The 12,878-nt window shown below is 27.7% G+C and overlaps 3 protein-coding genes across 4 annotated transcripts in view; 2 read left to right on the forward strand and 1 right to left on the reverse strand.

Moving 5' to 3' along the window:
* The window catches only part of Trpm (transient receptor potential cation channel, subfamily M), a 63,853-nt gene that overhangs the window by 20,611 nt on the left and 30,364 nt on the right, over nucleotides 1-12,878 (forward strand). The gene's annotated exons all lie outside the window — the stretch shown is intronic.
* Nucleotides 41-7,930, forward strand: LOC140668004 (uncharacterized). 2 transcript variants are annotated; one of them, XM_072896515.1, is made up of 15 exons: nucleotides 41-313; nucleotides 1,361-1,547; nucleotides 1,691-1,853; nucleotides 1,977-2,149; nucleotides 2,259-2,387; nucleotides 2,541-2,701; nucleotides 3,065-3,402; nucleotides 4,258-4,369; nucleotides 4,467-4,602; nucleotides 4,688-4,827; nucleotides 5,429-5,629; nucleotides 5,713-5,862; nucleotides 6,940-7,100; nucleotides 7,181-7,397; nucleotides 7,534-7,930. In XM_072896515.1, exons 1-15 carry the CDS (start codon nucleotides 274-276, stop codon nucleotides 7,668-7,670), a joined length of 2,445 nt encoding a protein of 814 aa, XP_072752616.1. In that variant the 5' UTR covers nucleotides 41-273; the 3' UTR covers nucleotides 7,671-7,930. The 2 variants fall into 2 exon arrangements, with proteins under 2 accessions (XP_072752616.1, XP_072752615.1); XM_072896514.1 differs by having other exon boundaries at nucleotides 45-313; nucleotides 2,232-2,387.
* LOC140668008 (RCC1-like G exchanging factor-like protein) lies at nucleotides 7,899-10,435 on the reverse strand. The gene is made up of 8 exons (XM_072896521.1): nucleotides 10,106-10,435; nucleotides 9,774-10,031; nucleotides 9,365-9,662; nucleotides 9,115-9,287; nucleotides 8,867-9,028; nucleotides 8,532-8,659; nucleotides 8,315-8,446; nucleotides 7,899-8,035 (listed from the first exon to the last, which is right to left on the reverse strand). The coding sequence occupies exons 1-8, from the start codon at nucleotides 10,212-10,214 to the stop codon at nucleotides 7,958-7,960; spliced, it is 1,338 nt and encodes a 445-aa protein (XP_072752622.1). The 5' UTR covers nucleotides 10,215-10,435; the 3' UTR covers nucleotides 7,899-7,957.

Below are 12,878 nucleotides of genomic sequence, written 5' to 3' on the forward strand. Positions count from 1 at the left end.
TAACGTACCGTATCTTATCTTTTGATAGTGATGTAGGAAGGTGTTACTATGTCTCTAAAAAGGTGTGGTATAGTACCTTGTTAAGTGAAACCAAAGGGATAACGTGTCTTTATTATATAAAAGAAGCAAAAGAATAAGTGTTGAATAAGTTCTTCATTTCGAAATAAATTTAATATTCTTTTCTCTCTCTGTATGTTATTATTAATTGTTATTAAATAAAAATATCGATTCAAAGTACTATACATTTTATATCTTCGATTCAACGGTCACAAGATGATTAGATTATACTTCTGGATTATTTTATTTACCTTTGGTAAGAAATATATTATTTTAAATATTTTTGTGGTGCATTAATTTTAATGTAGTGTGTTAAAAATGATGAAAAGTTATTATAAAATAATATTCTCTGTATGTGTGTATGTATTTTTGTGTGTGTGTCTGTATGTGGGTGTGGGTATAAAATTTTATATAATTTTTACATACATAGAAAATAGTTTGTAACTGATAATAAATAACAAGGAAAGTAACTGTACTTCTACATAAAAAAAATAAGGCGAAAATGTAGAATACATTTTTTTTCATACAAGATTTTATTTTCGATAAAATTAATTTAAAAAATGATGAAAATGGTAACACATTATGCTTATTTATGCTTGAATAATCTTCAATACATCTTTTTTGTATTAAACATTATTGAATTTATTTCGAGTTTTATATATATATATATATATAAAACTTGAAATAAATTCAATAATGTTTAATACAAAAAAGATGTATTATCTTATATAGCACATATATATATATGTATATATATATACATACATATATATACATATATATATATGTATATATATGTATATATATGTATTTATATTTATATATATATAAATATATATGTATATATAAAGTATATATTTTTCTCTATTAAAAAAATAACATACAATACAAAAAAAATAATACACAAATATAGATATTTTATACTCAACTGTTTCAATGTCACAAAATTATTTTAGATTGTTTTACTATGGACTGTGTAATTTTTTATGAGAAATTCTTATAGAAGATATTTATAAGATATTTTTATAGAAATAAGATATAACATGAGGTAATTAGAGGTCATCCAAAATTTTAAAAATGTTATGTTATTAATTTTTTCAAATTTAAAAATTTTTCTTGGAAACAAGTTTTTATACAAAAAAATTTTATTCTTAAAATTGTATACATCATCAACTCTTTTTTTTATATATATATAGAATCATTGCCTTCGTAATTGTATCACCATAATTACAGGATACTTTATGTCTAAACACGTGCATGTACATACAATCAACATATACATTATATATATTAATTATTTTAGGCATTTTTGCACAAGAAACGTATCGAAATGTTGCATCAACTCTTCGAGAATGTTACGAAAATAAATATCTTTTAGAAAAAGATAACAGATTACCCCATACATTAAATACATTAATTGCAATTCTTCAAAAGATTGAAAACACAGAAAACTTGGATTTACGAAGTTTGGCCGTTGGAATTGTACATAGGTAAATTTTTTTATAATAATATTAGAAAAAGACGGGAAAAAGTTAAATTAGAAAAAAATATTAGTTCATCTCCCGTTATAAATATATAAAAGAAAATATTTACTACAATTATTAAAATTGGTGAATTTCATAAAAAATCATAGATTTCGCCAAGATGGGATAACAAAGAATCCAACTGTCCAGCAGCAATCCGGTGTAATACCATATAGAGCAGCTGAACAGGCACAAAAATATTTGCAAGTACTTCGCTTTATACCGGAAAGGACAATTACATTTCCTTATGACATAATCAGTGATATTGAAAGAGTAAGCTTAATAAAAACTCATACTTAACTATTCAGATTTAGAAAATAAGAAAATTGTATTTTTCAAAAATAATATTTTATATTGTTATAGCTTTTTATCTCTAATAATTATATATTATTTTAGTGTACTCTTCATTTCATGCTATCTAGCAGTATCGAAATCTTTGAAAGAGGTGACGAAGCGACAGTATGCAGGTATGCTGACAACTATAGAAATGTAAGAAGTGTAGACAACCGTTCTATCAATACAAATTTCGATATTCCCGAAGAAGTAGAGACCTTAACACCTGAACAAATGTAAATATAAAATAGTAGTAATTATAACATAATTACATGTGCGCGATGAGTTTGTTATTTAAAAAATTTTTTGTACATATAGTGATGTTATTAAAAACCACAAAAATAGGGTGACGGAAGATACGGTTGATCCAAATGCATTTTATCCAGAATTACCCCCCAATCATCCGAAGAGCGCCCGTCTCGCGTGGCCACCGAAAAGCAAATGTCCTGTAGAAAATGGTGTTATAAAAACTAAGTATATAGATTTTGTATGCTAATTTTATTATATAGACTATTGATAACATATGATAATTTTCACAAAATTAGAAAATATACATAAATATATATAAATATATATTATATATTATACAATTTTCAATTTAATAACACATTGTACAAATTATTATAGCTGGGGTCCAGTTTCTGCTGGACCACTAATCGCTGGTATAGCTGCTGGATTACAACCAGAAATAGTGAAACTCTCGGAAGTGTTTCCCAATGAATTATCAGAGAGAAGAGCAAATCTATCACAATTATTATTGGATAATAGATGGATTGCAACCTTAGCTGGTATGATACATTTATCTTTTCTATGATTATAATATCTAGAGATTTTCAAGAGAATATTAACAATAGAAATTGTTCATTAAATTGATTAGTTATAAGCTTGTTCAGTAAGTAAGAAAACTTTGAATCAATATTTTAAAATATTAATTTTATATACATTTTCCTAATATTCTGACGTAATGTTTCATAAAAAAAAACATTTTAAACATATATTATTTTATAATATAGTATTTTTAAGTATCATAGAAATCTTGAGGTATGAAAACTTATTGTTCATAATGATGTCGATTACAACGTTAAAACCTATATATATACTTAACAACATTACATATTAATAAAAAGTTTATATATACATGTTATATACAGGTGATTTGGCAGAAGTTACTTTAACACAGGGTCCCACAAACGAGAAATTTAGTGTGGGTGTAAATGGAAACTGGAATTCGTCATCTGTGCCTCGTTGGTATTTTCTCAATTCTAATGAAAAATTGCAATTTACTACAGCGGAAATCAGAGGAGACCTCGATGGATTAATTCTCGCTAACGAAATTGAATCTTTATATTCGAAAATACCTACTCTAAAACTATCGCAAATTTTAGATATGTATTACAGTACCCGCGGATTACACAATCCTTCAATTAGAGCATGTAATCGAAAAACATTATTTGATAAACTTGCAGGAAATTCGACATTGACTATGCAGGTAATATATATTATGCGATATTATGTAATAATTACATATAATACCATGTTAATTAAACTATAATATATTAAGTAGTAAAATTAATAAGAAAAAATCATAAAAAATATAGTGCACATATAAACATGCAATAACTTTTAAGAATTGTTAATAGTATTATAAATATAAGTATATGTTGTATATATACAGGGTGTCCTGGTAAAGGTGAGACACAATCTCTCGTGGACATGTAGAGCAGGTAAAAATAACCCAATATAAGTTCTTATAAAATTTTTTTCTAAAATGCAATTTTCTACTGAGATATTTGTCTCTAAAGTTAAATTTGAGAATCATTTTTCTTAAATAACTTTATATTACTTTGTAGATCTTAATAATGTATAAGAACTTTTTTTTATTATTAAGTGAAGATCTTTAAAATAGTGTGTGATAAATTTTTTTATATCATCCCGGAGAGCCAGAATCAAATCACCTGTAGGTCTTTTAACTTACTTAAAACTTTAAAGCCGGTAGGGTTTTTATTTTTAAATTATGTTTTTAGATTTTTCACATCTTTCTCTAAGAAAAAGGTATTCTTGTTTTTATTTCGTTAAAAATAACTGTTTTCTAGAAAAACGCATTTGATCGATAGAAAGTAAACCTTTATTCGTAATAATTGAATTACACTATATTTTATATGTAAGAAAAATGATTCTCAAATTTAAACTTTAGAGATAAATATCTCGGTAGAAATTCATTCATAGAAAAAAATTTTATAGGAATTTATGCGGTTATTTTTACCTGCTCTCTCTCTCTACCTGCTCACGAGAGATTGCTCACTTTTACCAGAACACTATGTATATTAATTTCCTTCATTTTCAGGCATATAGTGCCTCTTTAGTCTTAGAGGAATATTTACATAAAGCTACGATGGATGACAATGTAATTGAAAGATTTGCAATGCAAGCGGTGAACGAACTATCTCAGTATATTCGTGAGTATATATACATTTTTTGTTATCTTTAATAATTTGTAAAATTAAATATATTATACACAATAATAAGATGTAAATTGACATGTAATTTTTGAAGATTCTTCAATGAATAAAGATCCATCCTGTCAAGATGCGGACACAGGAAGTTTTAATAATGTTATTCAAATCGCTATTGATCTAACAATTATCCTTGATACTATGTGGCCTTTTGATTTGATACAACCAATCATCGCGTAAGTATAATTTATATGGATATATAAATTTTGCTATAGAAATACATTACAATGTACAAATATATATTTTATCTTTTTTTTATAGAAATATATTGGATAAAATAGAAATAAATCGATACAATAGTCAATTTACAATTATTAATGGTTATGATAGTAGTATCATAATCAATACTACCAACAGTATTTTAAATTTTGGTTATTATAATATAACAAATTATAGAAGTGGTATGTATTTTACTAATGATATTATAGATATTAAATGTATATTCTAGACAACACGCAATAAATACAAAATATTTATAATAATTATTTGAATTCTAAAAATATTTATCAAAATATTTCATAAATATTTTTAGATTGATGTAATTTTAGATTGAATAGATCGTAAAAATTTATCATAAATAATCCAGCACATATTTGAGAAATATTAAAGTATATATTACTACAAATATTTATTTTTTTTTACTTTTTTATTATCATAAAAATTATATAAAATATTAATTCTATATTTTAGTAGTATCTGTCGAATACAATTTTTATATTTTTTTATTAATATATATAAAAATGTGTGTATAAAATATTTATATATTTCAAAAAAATAAATAGTAAAAATATTTAAATATTTATTATAAATATCATGTGCTGTCTGGAATGTTAAATGTTAATATATATATATATATATATATATATATATATATATATATATGTATATATATATGTATATATATATATATATGTATATATATATATATATATGCGTGCGTGGATGGGTGCGTACATGTAATACATATTATTATGATAATTGAAATATCTTTCTTTTCTTCAGTTCATAGTGGTTTCAATTTCGCTAAGTTATTTGAAAAATTAATTTTTTCACAAAAAAAGAAATTAGATGATGAACGTCATGGTCTTGGACATGCAAAATCTAATATAGTTTTGATTATTCCATATACATCATCTGTTTCCGACAATACCGACAAGGAATATTGCATAGAACAGATAAAGAAGATGAAAGAGGAAATACCAGGTAAATTACAAGCTAAAATTTATTTTATTGACCTTAATTCACTGATATATTCTATTAATTTTTTGTGATTTATGTTCTTGCAGACACTGTATTACTTATATTGACATATGGATCAAAGGACAGATGGTCAGATTTTGTAAGCAGTCCAACAACTGATTTATTTTCCATTACTGCTGTAGATAATGTAGGAGAAACTAAAACAATTACTGATTTAATTTCGAGAATAAAACGAGGTAGACATACAAGCTATAATTTATCATAATATGTACACGGTATGTCCCAAAAGTTCCCGGAATGAATTTTTAAATTAAATACTAGTGCCGCGATTTGCTGTTTTGGGAGTATGTTGAGGGATGAACTTATGGCGCACTCCGTGTAAATAAGTTTCAGCAAGCTACGTTCAAATTCAAGCAGTATTCAAACGTTTCGCATGTTCGCGGTATTTGTGACGTTACTCATTGTAAAATGGATATTAATATGGAGTAACGTGTGGCAATTAAATTTTGGTTTAAAGCCGGTTTGAATGCGACGGAAACGTCCGGCAGACTATTTTCTTTTTCCGAAGATAAAGTTGCAGTTGAAAGGAAACCGATTTAACACGATTGAGGACATCCGAAAAGCAGTAATCGAGAAGCTGAAGATTCCGCAAGAGGACTTTATCCGTGCTATGCAAAACTTGAAAATGCAAGCCAACTAAAATGCATAGCAATAAATGGAGACTATTTTGAATAACCATGATGTTAAATAAAGTGGTTTTCAATTTTCCAACCATTCAGAGCTTCTCAATTACTGCTTTTTGGATGTCCTCAGTCGTGTGTTAAATCGATTTCCTTTCAACTGCAATTTATCTTCGGAAAAAAATATAGTCTAGCGCACTTTCCGTCGCATTCAAACTTTAAAATAAAATTTTATTGCAACACGTTGCTCCATGTTAATATCCATTTTACAATAATGAGTAAGGCACCGTCACAAACACCATTCATGCAAAACGTTTGAATACTGCTTGAATTTGATCGTATAATAGCTTGCTGAAACTTTATACGGAGTGCGCGATAAGTTCCTTCAACATACTCTCAAAAATAGTATTGAATTTAAAACTTTAAGAGACTTTTGGGACATACCGTGTGTATACCCAGTGAAAAAAGACCTATCAAATCGATATCAAATTGACGTCGAATTGATGTAAATTGCATCAATTTGACGTCAATTTGATGTCAATTCGATAGGTCTTTTTCACTGGGTAGTTTGATATTTCTTTTGAATTCTGCAAGAATAAACATAATTTTCAAACATATTTTGTATAATTACAGTTCCACAGCGCTTGATTAATACACAATGTGGATCCGATTATTCCGCCATTGGATCTTCCAATTCATTTATGGATTATATTGAACCGGCTATGATGGTTTCTTATAGATTGTACCCGAATTATTTCTTCTCTAGCGATAGCAATCATATTTCAACGATAAAAGTAAAGCTTTTTTCCACAAATCACTTTTCCACTTACATACGATAGAAAAAATAGTTTTTATAAATAAATATATTTTATAGATTGAAGGTTCTGGATCGGATAATCTTAAAGTATGCACATCGCGAAATTTCATAAATTTTAATTCGACAGAAGATACAAGTGTATCGTGTACATCGATAAATGGTAACAGTCATATTATTACATTTTCTTGTAATGAAGCTAGTATGATTCATCTCTGCAATCCATTATATCTATCAATAATTGCCAATTCTTCAGGCACAAATTATCAATGTACAGGTAAAAGAATATAATTTAAATTTATAAAATTGTCTATGTAAAAATTATTTGTACTTTTCTAAAGATATATATTTATATATTAAATACTACTTCGCGCAGATTTCTTTTTTTTAAATATGTTTGTTTCTTTTTTTAGATACGAAGATATGCAGATTCCCTTACATGATAAAATACACAATTTCGTATGAAAATCTGGTATGTGCAAGTAGTGCTCATATAAATATGCTGAACATTTCTGTTCTGATTATAAGTATGATCTATATCCTTTTGTAATACATAATATCATAAATTTATTTTTATCATAAGTAAAATATATTCAACATCAGTCAAATGCTGCTAAATTAATTGTAAATCGTATCACATATATTTTAATATTTTACACTTTTGCAACAAGTTCATGAAGCATTTTGTAATTACTGTATTATTTGTATATGTATGTGTGTGTGTGTGTGTTACGCGTGTATGTATGTGTATTGATAAAGGTAAATATATTAAAACAAGAAATTATATACAAGTTTATTTACATAAATAAATGAGCATGTAATACAGCGTTACTGCTTTTAAATGAAAGGTTTACAAAGAGTCACTGTATGATCCACTCCACAGGCAACTTTTTTTACTTGAGCTCCTACTGCTACCTATTATAAGAAGACAAATTATTAACCTTATATAAACTTCCATATAAATTATCATGTACTTATAAAGCCTTTATCCTTTTATTTATAAAATGTAGGATATCCCAAAAAATTTATGACAGTTGGGAATACCAGAATAACAGATTGGAAATTTGATATGTGTTTGATATATGATATATTAAAGATAATAGATAATAGATATAATAGATATAATTAGATATAATTGATAAACTGATATAACTGAAATATATATATATATATATATATATATAATAGTTTTACCCTCAAAGGGAAAAATTGATCCTTCATATGTCCTAATCCCAATGATCCAAATTTATTGCCACCCCACATATATAAATCTCCTGAGTTGGTTAGTGCTGCTAATTGACTAATTCCACAATATATTTTTGTTACCTATGTATAAAACATAGATTTATAAACAAATATATATTTAAGAAAAGTTTACAGATTTTATAAAATTCAAATATATTTTAATTACCTTGATATCACGATTATATATATTATTGCCAAATAATGTAGGAGGAATTATAGTTGGTTTTAATACTTTCTGCACTTGAGGACCAAGACCAAGTATACCATATCCCCATACATAGACATTACCAGCATCTATAATATAAATATATTAATTAATACAAAGATAAATTAGCATGTACATGATATAAAATAAATAAAAATTGATGTAATAAAAAAATTATATTTTTCAAATAAAATTTTAGTAAAAATTTTTAGTGTATCTTTAAGTTAAAAACATGTAATAACAATCAATAAAATAAAGTTGATTTATAATATGATAAATTATATATTAATACTTACTGTTTAAAATCATGCAAAAACATCCACCTACTGCAATATCTGTAATATGTCCTAATTGTGGAGGTATATTCAATTTTGTAGCAATATTTATTTGAAAATTATCTCCTTCAATTGGTAGTTGTCTATACTCTGAATTACCCCAACCATAGACTTTTCCTTTATCTTAAGCAGGAATATTTTTCATTTACATGCTTTGATTATTTATAAATTATTTATATCAAATCTAGAAAAAATATATTCTTGCATACCACTAAGAGCTAATACACAATCAGCAATACAAGCAACCTTGATTATATGCTGTCCTGCCAGATCGCCTTTAACTAAACTTGGTCGATATTCATTTCGGTAATGTGCAAGACCTGTTTGTCCATCTGCACCCCAGCCAAATGTATATACTTCACCTGCCTCTGTCAAGAGTATGCTGTTATATAATGATAATGAGAAAATTTATAAGAAAAATGGCAATTATATAATTATTATTGACTCAGAGTTTTATACCTGTGATCTTGACCAGCTGCTACTGCAGTAATTTTATGTCCTTTAATATTAGGTATGTGATGAACAACCATACTTTTCTCATAATTCTCATTCAATATAATTGGCCTACCACATTGACCATATGCGTTATTGCCCAGTGTAAACAAACCTTTAGTTGTTAATATTAGCAAATGTGCTCTACCAGCTGCCATGTCTATAACTCTTGTCGAAGTATTTTCTTTTAGTAATGGCAGAGTTATTGGTCTTGGAGCAAACACCATATTATCAGGAAATCTTTTCTTGTCAATATCATTAAAACCTATTGCAGGAAAACTAGATTATAACTCTTTCTCTAAAACTTCCTTCAAATAAAATTTTAAATAACTTAATAATTTTAATAAAAAGTTAAAATGAAGAGTTTAATTTTAACCTAGTTGCGAATCGGTATTTATCCCAGTTCCATAAACAATATTTTTATCCGAAGAATGTACAGCATAAACTGTAAAACCATATCCACAAGCAATGTCTGTCACTTTATGTTGTTCAGCAAAGGGCAATCTCTTTGGCTTTAAGAGATATGAAATTTTATTTTTTTGTAATGTTGTTACTTCGCCAAGAGCTCCATGGTCTGCGAGACCCCATACATAAACCCTATGAGTATTTTCTTGACTTACTGGATATTGAAAAACTAAACAGTGTAAATTTAATATGAGTTATATTACAGTTAAACATGAAATACATATAATTCTGTTATTTTCTTACTTGGTAATGTTTTAAGTTCAGGTTTTTGAGGTATAGACTTCTGACTGTCTAAATGTAAAATTCTGATACCCTTCACAAGTTTCAAATAATTTCTTCTTATGCAGAACATTATTTTTCTTAAAGTCTCGAAACATAAGTATATTTGAGTTTGAAGTAGTTATTTTTTTCTTTTTTATTTATATTTTTTTCTTTATTATTAAGTTAATTTTTCATTTAAATTCGTTAAATTTTCACATCTACTAATAAATCGAAGTATCAAAACAATTGTTTAAATAAAAGTCATGGAACACCGAAAAAATTGCAAAGTCGTGATCGTTTAGTGTTTAGTGGAACGTGGAACGCAGCCTAGGAAAGTTGGTGCAGCACTAGCGCCATATGTTGGATTCGGACTTCGAACTCCGAGGTCCAATGAATGGCTGCGTTCAGCAGAAAAAGCAAATCAGTGAGCGCTTAGTGATTCTTTATTGTGATTGGTTCTTGCATTAGCTCTTCGTTGGATCTAAGTGCAGAAGCCAATCACAATAAAGAATCACTAAGCGCGCATTGATTTGCTTTCTCTACTGAACGCAGCCAATGACGTGCTGTCCACTGAGTTCGATGGGCGTGTTCGAGAAGACACATAGATATCGTACTTCCGATATCTATAAGGAGACACTATTAGCACTAACAGCGTCGTTCTATCTTTGTTCAACTTTTAATGAGTAACAAAGATAGAATGACACTGTTAGCGCTAATAGTATCTCTCCGAATGCACCCTATATACTGGAGCGAACCTTCAAGGAGTAGGGGTGTCCTATCAGCTGAAAAGAACAGATATGGTGGGCTAGTTCTTTGTCTCAGCGATTCACTGATTGGTTAGAATTATTATATTTTAGCTAAAAAGAGACAGAGATCCAACCACTGCTATATGTGTTTCCCTCTAATTTGCGGACATGATGTTCTTTATTCTTTGTTTGTCTTCGTTGAAACAGGGAAGGCTCGCTCCAGTATGTTATAGAGCTCACTGGCCCGTCCAGATATTTATACGTCAATGATTTTAACATCGATAGACTATATATATATATATATACATGGTGTAAAGATACAAGGGGTGCGTTCGGGGAACTCGCTATCACACTACCAACGCAAACGCTACCAAAAATGTTCGCGGAGATATATAGCGTGATAGCGGTAGCAAGCTCTATAAACAGCAATAGCGTAGCATATTACCAATTTCAAACCTAACTAAATACTATTTCATATTTTAGGTATGATTTACTAATATTAATGATTTTTCTTTTTAGAAGAAAAAAGTTATATTTTGATATAAATATTTATAAAATATTTAAATAATTATTATAAATATCTTGTAAATATTTTATAAATATTGTCAATATTGTCATATTAATCTAAATATTGATGTATATATATCGCTGAATTTTTCTTTATTACGCATTATGCCGGTCAGTTATAATAATTGGTTATGCTAAACACTACTGGTGCGTTCGGGGAACTCGCTATCGCACTACCAACGCAAACGCTATCGGCACACTACCTCGGAAGGAATAGCATTAATAGAATTATGACGTCACACACCATCATTAATGACGTCACGATTGCATTTGGTAGCACTACTACCTATCTCTGTAAACAGACGATAGTACTAAATTGCACGAATAGTGTCGCCCCGAACGTACCCAAGGTGTAACATTCCCGAGGATGCGCAGTCGTCCAAATGGCCGCTCTCTTCACCAATCAGGAATTGGCCCAAAATGCTGAAAAGTAATATGGTTGTAAAATATGCTTATTTTATGTTTATATTTAATGAGAAAAAGTAAATAACAGACTTTATTGAGTTTTATTATTAATTATTATTAATTTTATTTTTGATATTTCCATAAGATTTACAAATTTTAATTATATATTTGAATTGCGCGGATGCATTTTGGACCGAATTTTGATTGGCTAATTCCATTCTGCTGCCGCCATTATGCGCAATGTTACACCTTGTATCCTTACACCATGTATATATATACACATACACACACACACAAACACAGAGTGAAGAAACTATGGAAATCCTGAAAAATATAAGTTTTACAGAAAAATGTTTCAGACAAAAGTTGTATGGTTTTAAGAACATAAGACGATGTCGTTGATTTGACCTTGAATAGTCGCTTGAAGGTCACCTTTAATTTTTTAAATGGAACACTATTTTTAATTGCATATTAGTGTAACTTACCTTGAGAGCTTTCCAAAACACTATAATAAAACTTCTTTCGGTTAAGAATTTCCTGAGATATTTTAAAGTTTTTCATGATCCTTTTTAATATAAAAATAAAATAATAATTTAATATAAAATATGTAATAAATGAAAAAAATGAATAGATCTTGCCTCAGATGGCTGGATCCTTCTTCGATCTTGCCTTAGATTCTTTTTTTATAAAACATATTTTTCGAGATTTTTCAAGGTTTCCATACTTTTTCCTCACCATGTACAAACAACTTTTAAAACAGTTAAAACTGTTAATTCCTGATTTACTCGAACTTATGCAATCACGGCAAAAATTTTATTATTACTCTCATTATTTTTTGCAAAACAAAGTTTTTTTTGTAAAAATATCTGTAATACATCATACATGATCTACATCTTATTTACATGTATGCATCCTTAATTATAATCTTTTGAGAACAGAAATCAAATAAAAAGATATTCAATTAAAATATCTAATAATATCTTTCCTTACAAATTTTATTTTGAATCCATTAAATATCCTAGAACAATAATGTTGTA

The sequence above is a fragment of the Anoplolepis gracilipes genome, chromosome 7 (assembly GCF_047496725.1).
Source record: "Anoplolepis gracilipes chromosome 7, ASM4749672v1, whole genome shotgun sequence".
In the NCBI taxonomy this organism is placed as follows: domain Eukaryota; kingdom Metazoa; phylum Arthropoda; class Insecta; order Hymenoptera; family Formicidae; genus Anoplolepis; species Anoplolepis gracilipes.